This window comes from Antechinus flavipes, chromosome 4 (assembly GCF_016432865.1).
Source record: "Antechinus flavipes isolate AdamAnt ecotype Samford, QLD, Australia chromosome 4, AdamAnt_v2, whole genome shotgun sequence".
In the NCBI taxonomy this organism is placed as follows: domain Eukaryota; kingdom Metazoa; phylum Chordata; class Mammalia; order Dasyuromorphia; family Dasyuridae; genus Antechinus; species Antechinus flavipes.
In genome coordinates, this window is record NC_067401.1 from 217,702,225 (window position 1) to 217,715,577 (window position 13,353).

The 13,353-nt window shown below is 33.6% G+C and overlaps 1 protein-coding gene across 1 annotated transcript in view; it reads right to left on the bottom strand.

Annotated features, from left to right (window-relative positions):
* Positions 1 to 13,353, bottom strand: part of PKHD1 (PKHD1 ciliary IPT domain containing fibrocystin/polyductin) — a 621,489-nt gene that overhangs the window by 485,887 nt on the left and 122,249 nt on the right. Inside the window, 1 exon segment of the mRNA XM_051996694.1 lies at positions 4,643 to 4,793. Coding sequence (XP_051852654.1) covers positions 4,643 to 4,793 — 151 coding nt within the window.

The following is a 13,353-nucleotide window of genomic DNA, read 5'->3' on the forward strand; positions in this document are numbered from 1 at the left end:
ATGTTTGTAATAGCAAGGAACTGGAAACTAAGTGGATGCCCATCAGATGAGGAATGACTGAATAAGGTATGGTATATGAATGTAATGCAATATTATTTTTCTATAAGAAATGATGAGCAGGCTGATTTCAGAAAGGCCTGGAGAGATTTCCATGAACTAATGATAAGTGAAGTGAGCAAAACCAGGAGAACATTGTACATAGTAACAACAAGATTATATAATGATCAACTATGATGGACTTGGTTCTCTTCAATAATGAGGTGGTTCAGGCTAATTCCAATAGTCTTGTGATAGAGAACCTCTGCATCCAGAGAACCAAATATGCATCACAACTTAGTATTTTTATCTTGTTGTTTGCTTGCTTGTTTTTTCTTTCTTATTTTTTTCCTTTTTCATCTGATTTTTCTTGTGCAGTATGATAAGTGTGGAAATATGTTCTAAAGAACCACACATGTTAAACTTATACTGAATTACTTGATTTCTAAGGGAGGGTGGAGGTGAGGATGGAGACAGGAAAACTTGGGGCACAAGATTTTGCAAGAGTGAATGTTGAAAATTATTTTTACATGTCTTTTGAAAAATTATTTTTTAAAATTATTTAATTGGATCCTCACAACAAACCTGGAAATAAGTGCTATTATTATCTCCATTTTATATATGAAGAAACCTTCGAGGCAGTCGGAGGTTAAGTGATTTTCCCAGAGTCAGGGACTTTCTTGAGACCAGGTTTGAACTCACTTCTTCCAAATTCCAGGTCCAGTACTACTGACCTATTCAATGTTAGTGCTACCAAGAAATGTCTTGTTCTTCCCCAATATGCCCTTCGTATTTTAGCTTATTAAACTTCTGCTTTGAATACCCTTTCCTTTAAGGCAGGGATTACTTTTTATCCATACTTAGTACTTGTCAGGACAAAATATGACAATCTCAGCCCTACAACCATGCTATATGGTTTGCATGAGGCTATATAATACCTTGTACTATTAATTAACTTATCTCCCCTAAATGACTTACTCCTTAGGGTAAAGTTGATGTCTCTCATTCCCCACCCCCTCTGTACATACATACCCACTGAGGGTCTATCACAGTGCTATAGAAACAGCAAGTAGTCAATGAATATTTTTTGAATGAATGAACCACAGCTTGATCTGAGTTTACCCATAAATTGCATTTTTAGAAAATGGAAATTGGTTGCTTTAAAAGTTTAAAAGAATTCTTAGATCCCTTCTAAGTAACATCAACTGAAATTAGTGTTCTGTTCCAAATTCTTCAAGAACATAGTTCAAGACAAAATCACATGAAGCTCATATTTCAATTTCCATCCAATTGAATCATTTTAATTATTAAATATATGTGATTTTATCAGGATCCATGCATGGGACCAAGACTTAGGTTATACAAAGTCATAAACTTCAAGTAAGATATAAAGTGCAATTTGCAAGCAGATCTTGAAAGGACACATTTCAGTTCTAGAATATATCTCTCATTTGTTTATTTTTGAGACAGCTAACTGGCATAGTAGATAAAGTAACATTCAAAAGTCCTACTTTCAAATTCCATCTAAAACATTTAACTAGGTATATGTGATACTGAGTTTTCACCTTCAGTTCTCTCATCTGTAAAATGGGGATAATAATAGCACCTACCTCACAAGGCTGTTTTGGGGATCAATGAGGTATTATAAGCAAAGTGCTTTGAAAATATTAAAGTGTTCTATAAATAACAGTTATTGTTATTATTGTCCCATAAGCACCATGGACTTTAGCACAGAATTATCACTCAGAAGAAAAGTAGCTACATTCTTATATTTAATTCAAACTTTTTTTGGAGAAGCAGGGGATCTAGATCTGTGATTTTATTGCTATAAGGAACTCTCAAAGAAGAAATTCTCTCTATCAAATGCAGATCTATACCTTCTTTGCACTTTATAGTTTTAAAGTGTTACCTAGGAGTTTGAAGGGTTAACTTGCTCAAGGAAACACATTCACTTTGTGTCAGAGGTAAAACTTGAATCCAACTCTCCCTTGCTTCAAGGTCAGATCTCTTTGCACTATTCCACATTGTCCTCTTTGAATATATTTTTAATTAATCATAACAACATATAGTATTTATATTTATCAAAAACTATCACAAAAATAAATTATCACTTAGTAAGTATCTACATAGTATCTGGTATTTCAACTGATGCTATATATAACACAACAAAAAAGTAAATATGTGAATACAGCCCTGAGAATAAATGAGACAGTCCAAGAACAATCCTGATTCATCAGGAAATTTTTCTAAAATACGTGAATCATTCTAAAGCTGGATAGTCATTTGATTTCTTACATATACTGTAACAATCCCCACTTTTCTCTACTCTCCCTCATTAAGTGACTTAACAGTAACTTAGTCAATATATAGAAGAAAAGATTCTACCACATGGGTCTATGATTTCACTAATATAGGAAATTTCCAGAGTGAAAACTCCTTTCACAAAACAGATCAGTAACTCTTCCTGAAGGAATGAGATACTAAAAAGACTTTGGCCACCAAGACTATGGTGCTACAGGGCGTCTAGGACTGCAGTGGATAGAATTCCAAGTCTAGAGTCAGAAAGACTCATTCTCCTGAGTAAGAATTTGATCTGACACTTGCTAGCTGTGTGACCCTAAATCTTTTAACCCTGTTTGGCTCAGTTTCCTCATCTGTAAAATGAACTTGAGAAGGAAATTGCAAACCATTCCAGTATCTTTGCCAAGAAAAAAAACCAAATGAGATCACAAAGAGTGAATATGACTGAAACAACTGAAAAAAAAAAATACTAACACTTAGCAAATACTACCGTTATTTTTCTGCTTGCTGACATCTTTTCTTTTTTTTCTTATCTTTATATGCTGACTAAATTTCTATAGGGAAGACCCTTGAAAGTCAAGCATTTAGTCACTCTCCTGTCTGAGAAAAAAAAAAAAAAAGGAGGGCGTGGATAATAAAGGCTAGATCTTTTTTACACAAGTTTATCAATCTGAGGGAGGAGCTGTCCAATCCTAGTACAGGATAGATTATAGGAAAAAGATGAACAGGAGCCAAATTAGGAAAACTGCCTAACTTCCCAGATCTTCCATTATACTATGACTTCTGTACTTAGTGTGAATTGAACTCCTTCCAAATAGCACAAGTGATTAAGAGTTAATTATGAAAAAATGAGGAAGCTTGAAAATAAAGTAAAAAATATTAATTTAAGTCTTTGAAATCCTAAAGTAAGAATCTGACTGCTATAATGGGATGGTTCTGTGGTTAAAGCAGGAAATAAAATAAATGAACCAATGAATAAATAAATAAATGAACACTCAAAATAGATTACTACTGTATCAAAACAGATACAAGTGAAGTGGATGTTTATTATTAGGTCAGTGTTCTGATTGGTTTATTAGAAGATCTGAGTATTCACTTCAGATGAGATCAGTCATATTATGAAGACAAAAGAGGAGCAATAGAATGTAAGCTCCCTACAAGCAAAGTCATTATCCTTTTCATTGTTGCCTTTTGCATCCTCACTGCACACTGTAACTTTCACATAGTTATAACTTGTAAAATATTAATCCAGTTGAATTAACTGAATGAGTGAGACAGATTTGGGGTATGGAAAGGGACATTACGCTAAACCAAATGACAGGATTTGTCAAATACTTGATATGAAGGGCAAGATCTAATGTAACATCAAAGTATCACATGGACATAGAATAGACAATGATTTCCCTCATTTTTGAGAACAAAAACATACAAGGAGATATACTTTGGGGGAAAAATGAAGAGTTTGGTTTTTATGTTCTTTCATTTTTAATGCCAGTCAGAAATTCAAACAAAGAAGGGATCATCCTTTTCCCTTTTCAAATAAGAACTGGACTGTTAGAGAAAGAACCAGCCAAAAGAGAGTTAAAGATCTTTTTTTTTCAACTACCTATATTCTCTGGTTTCAACTCCAGAGAATTCCTCAGAAAAGTTGGGGGAGATATTACACTGGTTGTCTCAAGATTAAGTCATTCTACAACCACTTAAAGACGCTGATTCAGAGGGTCCTAATATTCCTGAGCTGAAATAGGAGTGAGGAAGGAGTAAAGAATGATGATGATACTAGGGTTCTTTTCTCTTCTAGTTTCACTACAATTAACTGTTAGGCCCAAATTTCTAATCTGCTCCCTACAGAGCAGAGATGTACCAGATGACATATGCCCAGCAGTAAGTGGCTGTTCTCCTGTCATATTGAAGATAGCTTAAACGATTTGGAATCCTTCCAAGCACAAAGGGACTGGCCAGATCATTTGACATTTATTGGAGAATGGGACTGGGAGGGGACATAAAGAGTTCATTTTAAAATATCCACCCAGAAAATGGGACCAATGCCATAAAGATTATCTATATAGACTTTTTTCCCTAAGAGAGTCCAGGCAGCCCTCATTTGTATTTGAAAAAAATATATGATTAACCATAGTTAACTGTGAATGCAGATGTTTTGCATTAGAACCACTAGTCAAAGTTTGAAAGCATTTAATATTATATATTGCTACCATTCAGACTAAATTGTTTTTTTAATGTACACAATATTACAAATTTAATTTTGAGCTGTTTGGATCAGTCTGTAAAAAAGATTTGATTATACCTGAGTGTTCTGGCCCCAGTTTTTCCGTATCTCAGTAATCTTGGCGGTAATTGGCTGATTAGGTGCCTCACACTCCATCTCTGCCTCAGTTTCCATGGTAATGTTACAGGAGCTATTATAGATGAGAACTTCATCTCTTTCCACTTTAGGGCTGAAACGAGAGGGGAGGTTAAATGGGGTGTCATCAATCTTAATGAAATGCAATTATTTTTACTCTTATTAATCATTGCAAGCCATTAGCTTGTGGCAACTACAGGCCACCATTTGTCAAATTTTGCAAATTTCTGTAATTTTGTTTCCATTCTTTTATTGTTTATTTGTTTTCCCTTTATCTGCAACCCCTGCAATGAAAATACATGCGGTAAATATCTTTCACTAAGGCTTAGCTCTTTTCCAAATCTGTAAGGAACATTAGCAAAAAAAGCATCTTTCTCCCACTCCAAACTAACAAGCAAAGCAGGGATGACACGGCCTGTTTTGAAGATGGAAACAAACATTGGGGAGAGATTTTTCTCATTCCCCCTTCCCTCTTCCTGCTCTTACTCACACTTAGCACTGGGGGAGTGAATAGCCTTTATCCCCCCCAGGGCAGAGGGAGAAATTGGAAAACCCACACAACTGGCTAACTGGTCCCTAATTCCAACTGTGAAAAAATGAGCTCATTTAGGCTTTCAATTCCCTCTCCCCAGCTGATGGCAATGAGTCTCTGTTGCTAGGAGTGGAACATTAACTTAGTAAATTAATTAAACTTACTTAACAGCCCAGACTAAGGAGATTCGATATATGTGCCAGTTATACTCCCAGCCAATGGCTCTAAAAGCCCCTCTTACAATGAGCAAGAGAAGTCAGAAGTTGGAAAATGAAATATAGAGGCCTGATAGCTTTACTAAGAAAAACAAAACACTTGGCCACATTGGAGGCAGATTAGAAGGGGAGTTTTTAAGGTTATTATACCCAATACTTATTATGTTCTCTCAAGCTTAACCCTAGTTGTGGGCATTGATGTAATTAACTCATGGATAATTTATATTATTTATAAGTATATCACCATCTTTATACTTGATATTTGCATCATTTTTTATATTTTTGAGTTACTTCTGTAGCATCATTAAATTCCATCCCTTGTTTTACAAAGAGGAAACTGAAAATCAGATAGATTATGTGATCTGTTTAGGATCACACAACTTAATGGAAGAACTAGAACTGGCATCCAGTTCTTTTAACTTCTTCTGCAATAATCTTTGAAGTACCTGGTCAAATGTTAAGTAATGAGTTACCTGTCACTGAAAATGTTCCTGAAAAAGTCCGACAATCAATTAATCGATATACATTTATTAAATTACTTGACTAAACATAGCCACCTAAGAGATGTGTTGTAGTGGATAGAAAGAACAATGGGGTATGGAGTCAGGAAGATCTAAGTTCAAATCCAGCCTCAAATACTTACTAGCTATATGACCTTGGGCAAGTTATTTAACCTCTCACCAATTTCTCATCTGTAAAATGGGTAGACAATGAAGAAGGAAATGGAAAACTATTCCCGTGTCTTTGCCAAAAAAATTGGTGCCTATGGTCACATAGTCAGACACAACTGAACAAAAAAGGTACCAAACATTATGCCAAATTCACAAATGAAATAATCACCAAAGAGCTTACATTCTATTGCAGGAGACATCACAAATAAGTAAAAGGAGGAGTACAAAATGAATATGAACAAATTCAGTGCAAAATATGTACAAAGCAGTTAAGAAGACTATCTCTTGGGGGAAGGTTAACAGGTCACCTATCATTAATATTGGAGAGGGCACTCCTAAAGAGAGCTGGACGAAAGTTCTTCCAACTCTTCTTGAAGCCTAAGATTTTAAACCTGACCAGAAGCAGCTGGTAAATATTTTTCCTACCCAACAACTCAGATTCCTACTGAACCATAGTGTCTCATTAATTAATGTCAAAAATGTCCCTTTCAAATTTACATGAACTTACATGAAGCTAAATGAAATGAGTAGAACCAAGAGATTTACACAGCAACAAGAAGATTATGTGATGATCAAATGTGTTGGTCTTGCCTGTTTTCAACAATGAGGTAATTCAAGGCAATTCTAATTGACAAGATGGAAAGAGCCATTCATATTCAGAGAGAAGATTGTAGATACTGAAAGTAAATCACAGCATAGTATTTTCACATTTGTTGCAGTGGTGGTAGTTGTTTGTGCACTTGCTTGTTTATTTGTTTAGGTTTTTTCCTCATTTTTTTCCCCTTTTGATCTGGTTTTTCTCATATAGCATGATAAATGTGGAAATATGCTTTGAAGAATTGCACATGTTTAATCTATATTGGATTATTATTGTCTATGGGAGGGTGGAAGTGAGGAAAGAGGGAGAGAAATTTGGAGCACAAGATTTTCAAGGGTAAATATTGAAAATTGTCTTTTCATGTATTTTGAAAATATAAAAAGCTGTTATTATTATTTTTAAAAATGTACCTTTCAACCAACATTATAAAATCAAACACTGGGAGTTCAGAATCAGAGTCTGAGGCTATCGAAAATTTTACTTAAGTAATCTTGATGCTAAAAGAGGCTTAGCTCATTATGCCATGTGTATGTGATCAAAAGACATGAATGGATAGTTTTCAAAAAACAGCAAATAAAGCACTGAACTTGAAAGACCCAAGCTGAAATCCTGCCTTAGATACTTAGTTGTTACAAGACCCTAAACAAGTCATTTAATCACTCTATGCCTTAGTTTTCCTCATCTACAAAATTGGAGAGAGGAAACAACTCAATGGCTCCTAAAGTCCTTTACAAATCAATCATCTACTGAAAACTGTTATCCACATCCATAGAAAGAACTGATGGAATCTGAATACAGATCAAAACATAGTATTTTCCACTTTTTAAAATGTATTTTCCCCTTTTTGCTATGTCTTCTTTCACAACATGATTAATATGGAAATATGTTTTGTATAATTACATATGTTAAAAAAATAAAAATAAAAAGATATAAATCTGTAATTATTCAAATAATTGCTTTCAAACTCAAATAGAAATAGTTCCTTATGGGCCACATATTGACAGAAAATGACAAATTAACATCATCTATGCTATATTTTATTTTTATTAAATCCCAATTACCTCTGTTCAAAAGAACTACATGGAATTGTTAAAAATGACTAATAATAAGAGAAATCCAAATTTAAAAAAAAAATCCTCATTTCACCTCATGATCAGAAAATTAATCAAGCTAATAAAAATGGAAACCATCAATGTTAGAGAGATGAAAAGAACAAAGTAATAAGATCTGACACTCTTGATGGATTCATAAATAGAACCATGCAGACTAGAGAGCAATTTTTAAGTGACTAAATTGTCCATATCCTTCAGATAATTGTCTGGCATATATTTCAAGGAGGTTGAAGACAGAAAACAAAAACTCCAGAAGATACCATGATGTTCATTGTAACCTCCTCTCTGAGATTTTAAGCTGTAGCTCAACTGATAATCCTCACTAACAGAGAGAGTTTATTTCAAGGATTCTATAAACTAACAAAATCACAGAACCCAGTCCTATCACTATAACTTTTGGGGTCCAGCAAAATGTTGAAAACAAAATAGATATCCACCACTTAATGAACGGGTAAATAAAGTATGTAATATATATACATTACTACAGTATAAGACTACACAAAAAGCATTTAGAGATGATTAGGAAGACATAAACTGATACAGGATGAACTAAGTAGATACAGTAAAACAACATACATAATGACTAAAAAAATGAAAATGAAAAGAACAAAAAACTAAAACTGAACACTGTGTAATTACAATGATCAATGTTAGTCCAGAAAGGAAAGGGGAAGGGAAAGGGGAAAGGGGAAAGAGGAAAGGGGAAGGAGAAGGGAAGGGAAGGGAAGGAAAGAAAAGGGAAGGGAAGGAAATCACTGTGTGTCAATCACACAAGTACGTGCTTCACAGATATTGTCTCATCAATCCACATGAAAGTAGGTGCTATTATTATTTCCATCTTATAACTAAGGAAACTGAGACAGATTGGGGTTAAGGTATTTGCCCAAGATCACACAACTATTAAGTATTTGAAGGCACACTTGAACTCAAGTCTTCCCTGACTCCAAATCTAGTGCTCCATCTACTTTGCATTTAACTGCTTCTTGGTGTTGGTTAGTTTTGTAGTCCTATTTTCTTCCTCTTTTCCAGTTTGTTACTTGGGATGACTTACAAAAGAAGACAGACAGACAGACAGACAGACAGAGACAGAAAAGGAGGGAGGGACAAAGAGAGGGGAGGGAAGAGAAGAGAAGTCAGATGGTTAGATGTACCTTTAGAGGTGCACACAGGAAGAAAAAAAAATAAAAAAATACAACCTTACAGAACACATAAAATGAATATGCTTTAAATCAAAGAATCTTGTCATTTCATCCCTAAACCTTCTATCCAAAGGAAATAAAATTCATCATAAAATTCCACAAGCTGACATTGAAACTCTATTTGAACATTTAAACTAATGGAAAGTTTAACACTTTGAGGTGGTCTCCATTCATTATTGGACAGATATAATTATTAGAAAGTGCTCCCTTATACTGATATGAAATTTGCATCCTCAAATTTCTTATCAGTCAGATTATGATCTCTGAAACAATAGAAATGAAGTCTTCTTCCTCTTCCAAATAACAGATCACCAACTCTGTTTTTCTTCTTCAAATATTTAAAGACATTGTTATGTGTCTCTCTCCCTTTCCTTACATATTCTTCTCTCTTCCAATTAAACATCCTGAATTCCTCATGTGAAATTATATCAACAATACGTTGGCTATGTTTTTCAACCTAGTTCTGGTTTGTCAATGACCTCTTAAAATCTGATGCACAGAATTTAACAGAGTATTCCATCTACAATGTGAGTGCAGCAGATTATGGTATATTCCCTTTTGTTATTTTGGACATGATAACTTGATTAATGCACCCTAAGATTGCATAAGTTTGGGGTTGTTTTATTGGCTGAGGGTGGTATTATAGTTATATTCCATTATTTTTTAGGCTCCTATTGAGAGTCAGCTAATATCAACTAAAACCCTCACACTATTTTCACACAAAATGCTATTAAGCCTTGACTGTATCTATATAGTTGAATTTCTAAATGTAAACATAAGACGTGGCCTTTTTCCTTATTATATTTTATCTTATTAGATTTTAGCCCATTGTTCCAAACTAATGAAATCATTTGGACTCTTAATTCTACCATGTGTTTCTAGCTATCATCTCAGCTTTATGTAATCTGAACATCAATTAGTATGCCTTCTGTGCCTTCATCTAGATTGCTGATTAAAAAAAAAAAAAAAAAAAAAAAAGAGCCAAGAACAGAGACCTATGATATTCAACTAAAGATTTTCTTCCTGCTGAAATTTATCCATTAATCAAAAGTCCTTGGATTTGCTTGTTGAATTATGAATCCATCTACCTTTCAATCTGCATTTCTCTCTTTAAAGCTTAGGAAAATCATCATAGCTTTTATCAAATGTCTTGATAGAAATCAAAATACACTATGTCAGTAGCATATCCCAAGTCTACCAGTGTGGCAACCACATCATACTAGGAAATGTGATTCATTAGTCATAGCTTCCTTTTGGTAATTCCACATCTCTTTCTACTTTAATTATCTTCAAACTATATGTTGGAATTAATAATGAATATATTCAGTAGCCAAAACTTAGCATAGTATCTGGTCTGTAAATGTTAGTTGAGTGATCACCAAGATTTATGTTTCTATGAGGCAACTTTTTCTCCTTTATAAAAATTGGAAGGAGGGGATAATTTGATCATTTCCAGTCTTCTAGCACACCCTTCTTTTCCATGATTACTGAAACATTACTAATAGTGGTACTGTGATTACTTTCAGAACTCTGCAATGTAATTTATCAGTGATTGGAAATGAATTAATTATAAGCAGCTAAATGTTCTCTATCTTTATATATCATGCATTTTCATTTATAAAACCAAAGAATCTCAAAATTTCAGAATTGTATGGAACTTCAGTGGCCATTTAGTCGATCCCAATCTAGAAAGGAATTTCCTACTCCAATACATACTCTATTTCTCCCTCCAATGAGGAGAAACTCACTATCTCCCAAGACAGCCCTTTTCCACTTTTGGAAAGTTCTAATTGTTAAGTAGTATCTCTATACATCAACTTTTATTCTATTGTTCCTGTCTTTACATCCTGGGAGCAAATAGAACAAGTCTAATCTTTCTGCTGAGCTTTGTTTAAGGTGAACATCCTCAGTTCTTTCAACCAGTCTTCATATGGAAGAGACTGGAAGCTCTTCATCATTCTGGGTGCTCACCCCTGGTTAATGCCCACTTTAACAAAGGTATTTTTAAATAGCAGTTTGACAAAGAAAGGAAAAATAGCTGTCATCTCCTTATTCCTAAAAGTTATACTTATCCCAATGCAGCTCAAGATTTCACTAGCCTTTTTGTTTTCTTTAGTTTAGAATCTACTAAAATTCCCCCAACCTTTTTCAGATAAAATGTTACCAAAGATTTTTCTCACAAAGTCATTTATTTTTAACTTATGTATGAGTTTACATTTACTCTGATAAAATTTCATCTTTTAAAATCATGTTGACTAGCCTATCACTATATTTTTGCCTCAGCTATCCATTGGGTTAGCTATCCCTCTTAATTTGGAACCATATGTGAAATGGATCAGTATAGCAAATGTCTTTATCAAAGTCATTGATAAAAAGGTAAAATAACAAAAGGCCAAAACAAATCATTGAGGCACTCTATTGGAGATCTTCTTTCAAGTTGACATAAAATCAAGATTGCTCTTAAATATAGCTATTTGGTCAATTATAAATTCTTTTTATTGTACTATTGGTCAGCTAATCTCCATCTCTTCAAAAAGAAGATTATGAGATACTTTGTCAAATATGCTGCTAAAACTAGATAAAATATATCTATAGTGTTCTTCTAATCTAACAGCCCAACAGCAAAAGAGAAGAAGAAAACAAGGGAACAGAGAAAGAAGTTATTCTAGTATGATTTCTTACTGAAATTATGCTTGCTCTTTAGCATCCATTCTGTTTTAATCAAATGTGTTCTACTCTTAATAGTTTGGAAACCATTTTCTGGGGTGGAGATTTAAGTCATATTAAAAGAGTCCTACTGCTTCATTGTCATCATTTAACATTTTACAACCTTTCTCAACTAGCATATTTATCTATTTCTTTTTTTATATTTTATAAGCCTGAGGTCATTTAAAAATGCTTTGCAAAACTTAAAGCACAAAACAAATATTAGTTAGTATTATTATCAGTATTATTATTAACCTTCCTGACACTATTCTTACATATTTGTGCTATTCATTTTATTTTTGTATTAATATCAAATTATATTTAAAAGCTATAATACAAATTAACATAGACGTAAGGTCTGAAATTATATCACTTGGTATTTTATAATACTTTACATCATTTGTACTTTGATTCTCTCATTAAGTACAGTAGATAGAATGCTGAAATTTCAGTTAAGAAGACCTGGATTCAAATTGTACCTCAGACATTTAAAGCCTATATTTAAATTTTAATTATTCTCACAGCCATCCTAAGAGATAGGCAGGACTTGGACTAATCCTTGAACTGAGATGAAGAGAAATTAATGGCAGGTAGGCATCTAGAAACTGGTCTCCTGACTCCCATATTCATATTATTGTCACTAGATTGGTAAAGTTTTGAGGAAATTATACATTTAACAAATATTTCATTTATATTTCACAATCAAGTCTGAAGTGTATACCATGTATAAGAAGCTCTGATTGTCTTTCAGAACAAATGAGTAAGGCACAGTCCCTGCCATTTGATAGCTTATAATCTAATGAAAGATATAAAACAACAATCCAGATGATTCCAAACAGAACACCATAATTGTCATAAAGAATATGCAAAACTCAATGGAGCTTCAAAGGAAAGAGTTAACACAATTATCCAGGAAAGACTTCTTAAGAAAATATAATTTAAGATAGGTCTTGAGGAGTAGATGAGATATAGCATAACATAATCGATAAACTGAGGAACCTGTAGGTCAGAAAGAACTAAGTTCAAGCCTGCCTCTGACATTTATTAGTTTTGTGACTTAGCAAATCTCTTAGATTCTGTTAAAGTTTCTTCTCTTATAAAATGAAGAGATTGGATTAGATTACTTCTAAGGTCCCTTTTTCTAGCTTTAAATCTACAATTTTATGATTCCATGAGAAGAAATGGATAAAGGGAATGACAGACAGAAAGAAGAGCATTAACAAAAACATAGAGCTTGGAAAGGACAAAGAATTTTGAGGGAATACATTTTTGAGTTTTGACAGGAACAGAGGGCAAATACAGGAGAGTAGAGATGAGCAGAATAATAATTTCTCAACAGTACAAAAGATTGGAATAAGGACTAACTAGAAATGAAGAAATTACTTAAGAAACTTATGCAATAGACCAGGAGAGAAGAAAGTAGAAAACGGAACTAGAATGGTGGCTATGGGGAATGAAGAGATTTCATTTGAAAAAAAAAAATTGCAATGGTCAGATAAATAAGACCCTGCCAAAAAAAAATTTAATTTTCCTTAGGATAAGGGCTATAGAAGTGATTTGGTCTTTGTATTCCCAATGAGACAAAAACAGCCAAGTAGTATGATGGGTGGAGCACTGGACC